The sequence below is a fragment of the Lolium perenne genome, chromosome 4 (genome assembly GCF_019359855.2).
Source record: "Lolium perenne isolate Kyuss_39 chromosome 4, Kyuss_2.0, whole genome shotgun sequence".
NCBI classification, from domain to species: Eukaryota; Viridiplantae; Streptophyta; class Magnoliopsida; order Poales; family Poaceae; genus Lolium; species Lolium perenne.
In genome coordinates, this window is record NC_067247.2 from 30,348,971 (window position 1) to 30,361,457 (window position 12,487).

A 12,487-nucleotide genomic window follows, 5' to 3' on the forward strand; every position below is an offset into this window, starting at 1 on the left:
ACGATACCTTGTCGCAAGAAAATGGGCCACGTTCGTTGCTGGTACGGCTCCAGCAGGAGAACTTCTTGGTTTTCTAGTTTCAGCAAGAGGGATTGAAGCAAATCCCGACAAAATACAAGCTATCGTAACAATGAGGAAGCCAACAAAGTTGAAATAAATACAGCAACTAATCAAGTAGTCGCAGCTTTGAGCAGATTCGTCGCCAGGCTGGGAGAAAAAGCGTTACCGTTTTACGCTCTGATAAAGCAAGGGGAGAAATTCCAGTGGAACGAAGAAGCTGATAGAGCTTTCGAGGATCTGAAACGCACAATCTCGACACCACCAATCTTGGTGGCGCCGAAGGAAAAGGAACCTCTCCTGCTGTACATTGCAGCCACACCCCAAGTGGTTAGCACGGTGCTAGTTCTCGAAAGAGAAGAAGAAGGAAAACTCCATGGAGTGCAAAGGCCAGTATATTTCATCAGTGAAGTATTATCGCCTTCCAAACAGCGGTACCCGCAGTACCAGAAACTAGCATATGGAGTAATTGCAACGGCAAGAAAGTTGCACCACTATTTTTCGGCACACCCGATAATAGTAGTCAACGAAGCACCTCTTTCAAATATACTGAACAATCCAGAAGCTACAGGGTGTGTCTCCCTTTGGGGAATAGAACTTTCCCCTCGGGACATCACGTATGAAAAAAGAAAGGCAATTAAGTCGCAAGTTTTGCCAGATTTCATTGCAGAGTGGATGGAGCTACAAAACACGGGACCCCCAGATTTGTCGAGAACTTGGACCATGAACTTTGATGGGTCCAAGAGAGTAGAAGGAGCTGGCGCAGGAGTGATACTTATATCACCTGAAGGCGACAAGTTAAAATACGTCCTCCGGATGACGTTCCCTAACGCATCCAACAATGAAGCAGAATATGAAGCCCTCATACACGGGATGATCTTTTTTAGTAACCTTATTAACTTTTCGATAATCAATGCACATTCTATACCCTACAACTACTCTTTGAGGTATGAGCTCATCATTATCATTAGGTACAATAGTCATTCCTCCTTTCTTAGGAACACAATGCACAGGACTAACTCATCTACTATCAGCAATAGGATATATAATACCAGCTTCAAGAAGTCTTAATACCTCATTTCTTACCACATCCTTCATCTTAGGAATTAGACGATGCTGAGGTTCAACAATAGGCTTTGCATCATCTTCCATATTAATGGCATGTTGGCAAATAGAGGGAGAAATCCCCTTCAAGTCATCAAGAGTGTAGCCAATAGCACCTCGGTGTTTCTTCAATATTTCCAATAACCTTTCTTCTTCAAACTCTGTAAGCTTAGAACTAATAATAACTGGATATATTTTCTTATCATCAATATGAGCATATTTAAGATTATCAGGCAATGGTTTTAAATCAAAGACAGGATCTTCCTTTGGTGGTGGTGTTGTACCCAGATCTTCCACCGGTAAATCTTGCTTAAGAATAGGTTGACGAAGGAAAATTTCATCAAGCTCATCTCTTTCTTCCCTAAAAACTTCACTCTCGCTATTCTCCAAATGTTGCTGCAAGGGATTATTAGGAGCAAGAACAATAGATGCACACTGTTCAACTTTAAAATCATTATTAGGCAAATCAGCTTTATAAGGAGTTTTGGTAAATTTAGAGAAGTTAAACTCATAAGATTCACCAGCAAATTTAGTCAAAATTTTCTCTTTCTTGCAATCTATAATAGCTCCACAAGTATTTAGAAAAGGTCTACCAAAAATGATAGGACAATATTTACTAGCAGCAGAACCAAGTACCAAAAAGTCAGCAGGATATTTAATCTTACCGCATAGAACTTCCACATCTCGAACAATACCAATTGGAGAGATAGTTTCTCTATTAGCCAGCCGAATAACCACATCAATATCTTCAAGTTCACAAGAACCAATTTCGTGCATAATCTCCGTGTAAAGCTCATAAGGAATAGCACTAATACTTGCACCAATATCACATAAACCATAATAACAATGATCACCAATTCTAACAGATAGCATAGGAACACTAGCTTTCTTAGACTTATTAGGATGTGAAACAATATTATAAGCATCTTCACAGAAAATAATATGACCATCCTCCACATTTTCAGTCACAAGATCTTTAACTATTGCAACAGCAGGTTCAACTTTTATTTGTTCTTCAGGTTCTATAGGTTTCTTTTCACTTTTATGAACCGCACTATTTATAACAGAGTACTCCTTCATTTTAGCAGGGAAAGGAGTTTTTTCAATATAAGCTTCAGGAATAACATGATCAAAAGTTTCAACTACAACACATTTATTAATATATGAATCAATTTTATCTTTATACGGTTCATGATACTTATCAAAATTCTTCTTAGGCAATTCATAATGAGAGGCAAAAGCTTTATAAAGATTTGCAGCAACTTGAGAATCAAGACCATAAGTAGCACTCATATTACGAAATTTATCAGTATCCATAAAAGCTTCAATGCATTTATAATCATAATTTATACATGATTCTCTATCTTTGTCGTTCTCCCATCCTTCAGTATTTTCCTGGATCCGATTAAGAAGGTCCCTTTTAAACTCTTCTTTGTTGCGCGTAAATGATCCAGAACAAGAAGTATCCAGCAAGGTCTTGTCTTCAAAAGAAAGTCTTGCATAGAAATTATCAATAATAACATTACCAGGAAGCTCATGAATGGGGCAGTTGAGCATTAAAGACTTCAATCTCCCCCACGCTTGGGCAATACTCTCTCCATCATGAGGCTAAAAATTATATATGCGATTCCGATCTTTGTGAATCTCACTTGGAGGATAGAACTTAGAATAAAACTGGGGCACAATATCATTCCATTCAAGAGAATCCCCATTATCCAGTAATTTATACCAATGCGCCGCTTTACCAGAAAGCGATGTAGAGAATAGTTTCTTCCTCACTTCATCCATAGCAATACCTGCACACTTGAATAAACCGCATAATTCATGTAAGAACAGTCAATGATCTCCAGGGTGGACAGTTCCATCCCCTGTATAACGGTTATCCACTACACGTTCAATAATTTTCATAGGTATTTTGTATGGTATCTCTTCCTCACCTGGCGCCTCATCCACTACCTTTGCAGTAGTAGCAGATTTTCCAAATAAAAACTCAAGAGAAGATCTCTCCATAATGAATTATGGCAGCAGGCAGAAATAAAATCAGCACAAACAGTAGAAATTTCCCTTACCAATTCCACTTACCAATAGCGCTTCACTCCCCGGCAACGGCGCCAGAAAATAGTCTTGATGACCCACAAGTATAGGGGGTGTATCGTAGTATCTTCGATAAGTAAGAATGTCGATCCCAACGAGGAGCAGAAGGTGTTGACAAGCAGTTTCGATGAAGGATTCACTGTAAATGCTCACAGACAAGTATTCAGGGAGTTTTGATGTAACAGATGAATAAAGTACGAGTAAGTAGAGTGCGAGAGTAACAATTGCAGCGAGTGGCCCAATCCTTTTTAGCACAGAGGACAAGCCGGTTTGTTTACTTATAATGACCAAACGTTCTCGAGGACACACGGGATTTTAGTCTAGTGCTTTCGTTACATACGGCTAATTAATCTTCATTGTTTTGATAAGTGTTGTGTGGGTGAACCTGTGCTAATGTACCGCCCTTCCTAGGACTAATACATACTTGTGATTATACCCCTTGCAAGCATCCGCAACTACAAGAAAGTAATTAAGATAAATCTAACCACAGCCTTAAACTCTGAGATCCCGCTATCCCTCCTGCATCGATATACCAATGGGGGTTTAGGTTTCTGTCACTCCGGCAATCCAGCAATCGGCAAACGAGTACAAGATGCATTCCCCTAGGCCCATAAAGGTGAAGTGTCGTGTAGTCGACATTCACACGACACCACTAGAAGAATAACACCACAACTTAAATATCATAACATTGAATATTACTCAACCATACTTCACTACTAACATTTAGACTTCACCCATGTCCTCAAGAACTAAACGAACTACTCACGAGACGTCATATGGAACATGATCAGAGGTGATATGATGATGAATAACAATCTGAACATAAACCTTGGTTCAACGGTTTCACTCAATAGCATCAATAACAAGTAGAAATCAACACCGGGAGAGTTTTCCCTATCAAACAATCAAGATCAAACCCAAATTGCTACAGCGGTGACGATGTGCAGTGGTGGAGACAGCGGTGATGATGATGAAGATGATGATGATGGTGATGGAGATGATGTCCAGCTCGATGACGGCGACGATGGCGTCGATTTCCCCCTCCGGGAGGGAATTTCCCCGGCGGATCTCAGCCTGCCGGAGAGCTCTTTTCTCTCTGGTGTTCTCCGCCCCGCAGAGGGGGCTGTGTCTCTTTGCGAGGTACCCTCCGGAGCTTAGGTTTTCGGGACGAAGGCATACGCGAAGAAAAGGAGGCGAGAGGGGGCTGTGGGCCCCCTCCTCACAGGGCGGCGCGGCCAGGCCTTGGGCCGCGCCGGCCTATGAGGTGGGCCCACCTCGGGTCCCCTCGGCTCCCCCTTCTGGCTCCCTTCGTCATCTGGAAAAATAGGATTTTTCATATAATTTCCGTCAACTGTCGATCTTCCGAAATATTGCATTCTGACGGCGCTTTTTCCAGCAGAATCCTGGCTCCGGTGCTCGATCCTCCAATAATCATGAAACATGCAAAATATATGAAATAACATAAGTATTATCTCCAAATATGAAATATATCAATGAATAACAGCAAATTATGATATAAAATGGTGATGCAAATTGGACGTATCACAGTGCGTTGGGGAATCTCCAACGAGGCGACGTAAACGGACGTTGTACGACCGTTTGCGTCCCCGTGGACCAAAAATGCGTCTGCACCCTGCTCCAGTGGGGCGACGCATTGTGTCCGGGACGTCCACGGTGACCCAAACGTGGTGCAATATGCGGTACGTTTGCGTCTCCGCGGACGCTGCGCGGTCGCGCCTAGCGTCCGCTTGCTTCCCCCATGGGCCCACCAGGCAGCGACCCTAGCTCGATCGGCCTCGAATTAAAGCACATCTAGCGCGACAATGTCAACCGGTGGAGTGGCAACCGCGGCGATCAACCCGCCAACCGCCGGAATGGAGCACCGAACCGCCACGGAAGAGCAACCGCATGCCTCTTCGTTATACGCGCCGCCATTAATCCCCGCAGAACCCCTGCATCTACTGTAATTCACGTCCAACCGCCTGCTTCTTCTTCTCCAAGACCGGCTAGCCAGACGCCATGAGCGACTACATGCTGCCGTCGGACTCGGAGAGCGAGGGCAAGTCGCCCGGATGGCTGCATTGGTGGGAATCGCCTGCGACGCCAAGCGATCCGGGCTCCACCCCCAGCGACCCTGCCTCTACACCGAGTGAGGAGGACGAGGACGGAGGCACCGATGCCAACGATGACCAGGAGGAAGACGGAGGCGCCGCTGGCAGCGACGGCGAGGAGGAGGAGGACTCCGACGCCAAGTTTGCCCGGCTGGAGGTGTAGGAGGCGGTGGACGACAAGGCGGCAACAAGGAAGGAGGCCAGGGCCCGGGCAAGGGCGCAGGCGCGGGCCGTGCGTCGTCGTCGTCCGTTCACCGACGACGTCGACGAAGACGACACTACGTCCGACTCCAACTCCTCGATGGGCGCGTCGTCCGCCAGCTCCTCTTCCGACGAGGAGGTGACAAGCAAGAGGCGCAGGAGTCAGGACGATGAGGCAGGACCTTCTAACAAGAAGGCCAAAAATTAGTTTTTAGTTTATTTGTTTTTAAATTTGTTTTGTTTGTATGTTAAATTTGAACTTTTTCTGATTCGAGTAATCTGGCAGCAATAAGATCATTCTGTACTACTTGTTTTCGCGTTTAAACTTGATCATTCATACAAATTGGTGAGTCCTTCAACAAAAATGAAGAAAACATAACAGTTGCATGTCCAAAATGCGTTGAACCACTAGTGTGGCACCCGACGCAAACGGACATTTCGTGCCTCGCGGATATTTTCGTGTCCGCCAGGCGACGCAAACGGACGCCCGTGGACAATTTGGGCGTCCGCAATGCGTCGCGGCTGCTGGAGCTGCCCTTATCGTCTGAAGAGATGGAACAATCTTCAAGCTGGGCTCTTATTCTGGAGGCACGAGAGTTACTGAAGATATTTCGAGACATCGCCGTTGCGAAGGTGGATCGAGTGAACAATGGTGTTGCTCATGTTTTGGCACAAGTAGGAAAATCAGGAGTTAGTAGTATTTTATGTGACTCTATCCCTGACTGCGTTTCGGGACCTGGTTTTCCTAGATTGTAGGAGCACTGTGTAATCCAAGCCTCCTAGGGACGCAAGTTTCTTACACTCTTTTCTTTATCAGGGTATCTGAGGGAACTAAAAGGTTTTTGATGAGACGGACTGCTGCATCTTATAATATATGTGTTCTTACGTAAAAAAAAGATACTATATTTTTTAGTAATTAATTAATTAAATTTTCTCCGTGCAAAAAAAATAAAGTTCTCTTTTCTGTGGAAAAGTAAAATAAAATCCGGGCCTGATTCTGGCTGCGCTGGAGCTTCGTGAGACGCTAGTGTTACTTTCCTCCGCTCAATCCTCTAAATATGAGTCGATCGTGGAACATGCCCTAATCAATGCCTCTCGTGAGAAAACAAAATAAAAAGACGATCTTGGAAGTTGGAACCTGGTCTGCAAACACAGATAAGTTAGATGGGAATCACGGTCGACATAGCGACAACGACGTCGTCCGGCGGCGGTACCTCCTTCGTCCAGTCTTCCGGGTCTCACCTGTTCCAGATCGACGGCTACTCAATCGCCAAGCACGCGCCCATCCGCACCAGCTTAAAATCATGCCCTTTCACGGTGGGAGGTTTCCCCTGGATGATCCAGCTCTTCCCCAACGGCGATGGTCTGCGAGGCGCTGGCTTCATCTCAGTCTTCATCGGCCTCTACGACTACGACAAAGGGGGGCGCGTGAGCCTGCAGGTCGAGTTCAGCTTTATCGATGAGGTCGACAAGCAGAACACCGAGCACCTCCGAACGAGGCAGGTGGTCGAACTATATGGCAACTACGGCGTGGGCTACCGCAGGTTCATTGCGAGGGAGGCGTTGGAGAAGTCGAAGCATCTCAAGGGCGATCGCTTCACCATCAGGTGCGACTTTATAATCACGGCGTTCGTCTGTATCCCGGAGAACGGGCCCCGCGACAGATCCAGGAAGTGTGGGTCTTGCAACCTCCGGCCGGTGAGGGTGAGGGGGATGCTGCTCCTCCACGCGTGTTTCTGCGACGCCTGCGACGACGCTAGCCGCGACGACCCGACAGCGAGGCAGTGCGCAGGGTGCCATGGACCCTATGAAGGCAGGATCCTGCTACTATAGCCACCCCGAGCCTTTTGAAGTTTGGAAGAAACGAATATCCATCTAGCTAGCTAGCAATCTATGTTTCCGTCCATCTCTACACCTATTCAGTTTTTATAGTATGCTTCTCTGTGCTATCACTTGTGGTTGTGAACTGGTAGATGACACCCTCTCTCTTTTGCTTCTGAGGGGTGCGGACCTTTTCATACTCCATTATAGTTTCATCTCCCATCTCGATCCGTGGAGGCAGCTTGTAATACTCGTGCAGTGGTGTCAATGGTGGCTGACTGTGCATATGCGTATGTCTGAACGATCCAGCCCCCCTCGGGTTCGTCCTATCGAGGAGGTCGTTTTGTGACACCAATTTTGTTTCCGTCATGAAAATCACTTCGCTCTAGGATAAAAACTTCTGCTGATATGTACTTGACTAGTTGGATCGATCCAACGACGATGGCATGTGTCATATCACTTCACGGAGGTGTCATTACTTTTTCTTTTGCGAATATGGAGCTTCATTAATCAAGTAACAGAGTTACAATCCTTTGACAGGATATCAGCTAGAAAAGGTGGTATATAGTTCACCCACAAACACCAACAAACAACAATTTAAAGCTAGCGAAAACCCCTCTAAGCTCCAAGATTTCCTGACGGATACTGGCAATAATTGATCTGCCACCACCCAGGTCTTCAATCAGTTTGATGACCTCTTGTGCGTCAGTTTCTATCTCGACATCTTGGAATCCATGTTCGTGCGTCAGTTTCTATCTCGACATCTTGGAATCCACATTCAATAGCTAGTCGTATTCCATCTCTAATAGCTAGCGTTTCCATGATGAGCGGACTAGCCGCATTCTCATACCACAACGCTTGCGCCCTGTTAAGAGCTCCCGTGGAATCACAGACCACAAAGCCCTGTCGCGCCAGCACCCTCAGTTTCAATAAAACTTGCATCAACATTGATTTTCTGGGTACCTGGACTCGGCATCTTCCACAACGGTTTGACTTTGATCGGCTTTTTTTGTCTTTCTCTTTCCCAACCGAGCAAGATCATAGGTAGTATCTACTGCCCATCGGACAGAGCCGATTACCGATCTTTGTGATTCCCCATGCGAAACCGCATTTCTTTCAGTCCAGACAGACCAACAACCACATAATATGACGCAAGCCTTAGCTTCTGATATTAGTTGCCCTTCTATCATATCGGTAGCCCAGGATATTGGGTGTAACGTAGGGATCTTGATAGAAGTCACTTTCTTTAAGTCCTCCCAGAACAACTTTGCCCAAGTGCACTCAAAGAATGCATGGAAGATGGACTCTTCTTCCGCCCCACAAATCTTATAGAATGCAATTGGATCCATATGCCTCCTCTTCAAAATTTGTCTACAGGGGACAAAATTATTTATCACTCTCCACCAAAAGGATCTGACCTTGGGTGGTATTGGAAGTTTCCAAAGAACTTTCCAGCAACGATTAATATTATCACCCGAACTAGACACTGCATCAAAACCTTGCCTTATCGCGGCCAATAATTTGTAACATGATCTCACAATAAAATTTCCATTCCCCTCCTGTGACCATGCCCAGGTATCCTCAATAAAAGGACCAATCGGAATAGAGCAGATGGCTGACACATCCACCGGACAAAAATTGGCCACCACTTTTTCTTCAATCAATTCTTTAACGAGAGTAACTTCCTTTTCTGGTACACGAATAAGTGGACGCATACTCTGATTAGTAGGGATCCATGATCTTCCCATATATTAATAGTAGAGCCATCTCACGTACAGCAATCAGGTCCGGTCCATAGATTTCAGAGGCCCCAGGGCGAAACGATATCAAGGGCCCCTTGTTCACAATAGTGAAGTTATTGTAGGGCAGGGGGCCATTGCCCCCTACTCTAGATTTTTTTAAAGATACTTATTTATGCTAAATTTGTATATAACTACTATATTAAACCTTAACCACTTCGATTTTTCTCCTAATTTTGGACCTATTTGTGGATTAACTTTGAGCTAACACGTATGCGCTGGAGTGGTTTGCTTTCCGCAGCATTTTTCATGTGTGTAGATTTGGTGCTAGGTAACGTTTTTGGTGGTGATTTACGGTTTGTTTTCTAACCAACACGTGTACAATTCCTTTGTTTTCCTTGGCTGGTACCTTGCACGGTGGGTTGGCTTTCCGTGATTTGGCTGTGTGGCCCTAGCAAAGATGTTCACGATTTGATCTGTTGAGGGATTTGGTCCAAACCGGTCAAAGTTGTGTTGGTCTGTCCTGATTCGTGGATTGGTGCTCTGGCCTCTTAACAATCTCCATCACACAAGACTTAATAAATATTAGTATTGGGCAAGAGAAATATTAGAGTAATGCAATAACAAACTAAATAATATTTACATTTGAAAGATCCATGATCTTCGAAATATTTAAGAATCACTCTACAGCCTAAGTACAAGTATAAATATATCAAGTATGTAAAAAAATCATGGGCCAGGGCCCTCGCTCCTGAAGGCCCGGGGCGAGCGCCCCTTTGCCCCGCCCTATGGGCCAGCCCTGCCAGCAATCCTTGGGGAGATTGTTGCAAGGACCAGCGACTCAAAACTTTCGTTGCAAGGATCAGCGACTCTAGGTGTGAGTGCTTGCAAAGAGCTCTAATTATCAGAATACACAATTAAACAACATGTGATAGCCACTCTTGCACCTGGCTACAAAAGCGGATGTTGGTTGTGTGCCACACTATGCGGATTCATCATTTTCCTTCCATATTTTGTCATAGCGATTGTAACAGTTATATGAAAACAAAAATAATTTACGCCGGTGGCCACCGTCGGCGTCTTCTCCCTGGCCGTTGGCGTAGTAGCTACGGCGATGGTGGCGTCTGGCCGTCGGCTTTTCTTCTTGTTGGCGCAGCTGTCCCGTCACTTCCCAGGACTTGACAGCCGTTAGGAAGTATGCCAACGGCAAGGGCCGTCGGCCTAGCCTGCCACGCGACCCAGGAGGGCGTCCCAGTCGACTTATACGCCGACGACAGTGCCGTCAACCTAGGTTTGAATGTACGCCGATGGCAGTGCCGTGGCAGGCTTGATCTTCATGTTGGTGCTACCACGATATCTTCTTTGGTGGTCGTTTCATTGGAAAAGATGGAGTCGCTACAGAGTGATGACAATGATGTTAGTGGGCAAACTCGACGACTATCCTCGCTTCGGTGGTGTATGCGCAGCTCCCACAAGAATGGCAATAATATATGGCACATCACAATTCGATACCTATTGATGTGGCAGATATTATTGCCATTTTTGTGGGAGCTGCACATACACCACTCCACAAGGAAACTACCGGCGGCATGTAGTGGATACGCCACGAGTCGATTGAATAGTCGGTTTAGGTAATTTCCCGCCCAACTATTCAATCGACTCGTGGCGTATCCAATACATGCCGCTGGTACACTGGTTTCCTTGTGAAGTGGTGTATGCGCAGCTCCCACAAAAAATGGCAATAATAGAGCTGCGCATACACCACCGAAGCGAGGATAGTCGTCGAGTTTGCCCACTAATATCACCGTCATCGCTCTGTAGCGACTCCAACTTTTCCGATGAAACGACCACCAAAGAAGACATCATGGTAGCAGCAACATGAAGATCAAGCCTGCCACGGCACTGCCGTCGGCGTACATTCAAACCTAGGCTGACGGCACTGTCGTCAGCGTATAAGTCGACTGGGACGCCATCCTAGGTCGCGTGGCAGGCTAGGCCAACGGCCTTGCCGTCGGCATACTTCCTAACGGCTGTCAAGTCCTGGCAAGTGACGGGACAGCTGCGCCGACGGGAAGAAACACCGACGGCCAGGCGCCACCATCGCCGTAGCTACTATGCCAACGACCAGGGAGAAGACGCCGACGGTGGCCGCCGGCGTAGATTATTTTTGTTTTCATATAACTGTTACAATCGCTATGAAGAAATATGGAAGGAAAATGATGAATCCGCATAGTGTGGCACACAACCAACATCCGCTTTTGTAGCCAGGTGCAAGGGTGGCTATCACATGTTGTTTAATTGTGTAGTCTGATAATTAGAGCTCTTTGCAAGCACTCACACCTAGAGTCGCTGGTCCTTGCAACGAAAGTTTTGAGTCGCTGGTCCGTGCAATTTCCTCTCCCCAAGGATTGCTGGTACGTGCAATTTCCTCTCCCCAACACGTTTAATATGCATTTCTTCAATGCTTCCCTTCCAAATAAAATGGCATTCCAAATATTGGAAGCATTTCTCTTCCTTGAAGCTGACATAAAGTCACAGTCATGGAAATATTTACCTTTAAGAACTCTAGCACACAAGGACTCACGGTTTGAAATTAATCTCCATCCATCACTGGTGGAAAAAGGGCCTTCCATCCAGCCCCATTAGTCCCCAAATATTTCGAACCGTGACTAATGAGATCTTTAGTCGCGGTTCGGGAGGTGAACCGCGACCAAAGGCCTGGGCCCAGGGCGCTCGGTGGCCAGCTGGTGCACGTGAGGGGCTTTAGTCGCGGTTGGCCAGGCCAACCGCGACTAAAGGCCTTCGGGCACCTTTAGTCGCGGTTTGCCAGGCAAGCCGCTGGAGCCCGAAGAGGCGTACACCAAGTTCATCAACCAATGCGGAGTCGTTGTTAGAGACAGCGTCCCGATCACCATCCAGGAATGGCATGAGCCAGTGAAGGCACGTGTTGGTTCCAGTTTCGTCAGCAAGAGAAAGAAAAAGGAATGCTGGAAAACGCTTATGGAGCATTTCGTTCTACCTCCGGAATACAACAAAAAAGATGAATTCGGTAACAACGATCCGGAGGGACGTAAGAGGAGGAGGCTGGTCAAAGAGTTCGCTCTTCAGAAGATGGCCACAGCATTCCGGACATACAAGAAAAATTTAGCGGCTCAATATGTCGAGAAGGGGAAGACTCCGGATTTCAGCGGACAGTATGAGAAGCTGAAAGATGATTGGCCCGAATTTGTGAGGCAAAAGAAATCAGAGGAATTCAAGGCCATATCGGATAAAAATAAGGCAAATGCGGCTAAGAAGCAGTACAATCATATTATGGGGCCAGGAGGATACCGCCTTTCGGAGCCTAAGTGGCAGAAGATG

The 12,487-nt window shown here is 46.1% G+C and overlaps 1 protein-coding gene across 1 annotated transcript; it reads left to right on the plus strand.

The window, feature by feature from the left end:
* Positions 1-6,731: 6,731 nt before the first annotated feature.
* LOC127346663 (BTB/POZ and MATH domain-containing protein 3-like) lies at positions 6,732-7,400 on the plus strand. The gene has a single exon (XM_051372938.1). It carries the CDS (start codon positions 6,732-6,734, stop codon positions 7,398-7,400), a length of 669 nt encoding a protein of 222 aa, XP_051228898.1.
* Positions 7,401-12,487: the final 5,087 nt, after the last annotated feature.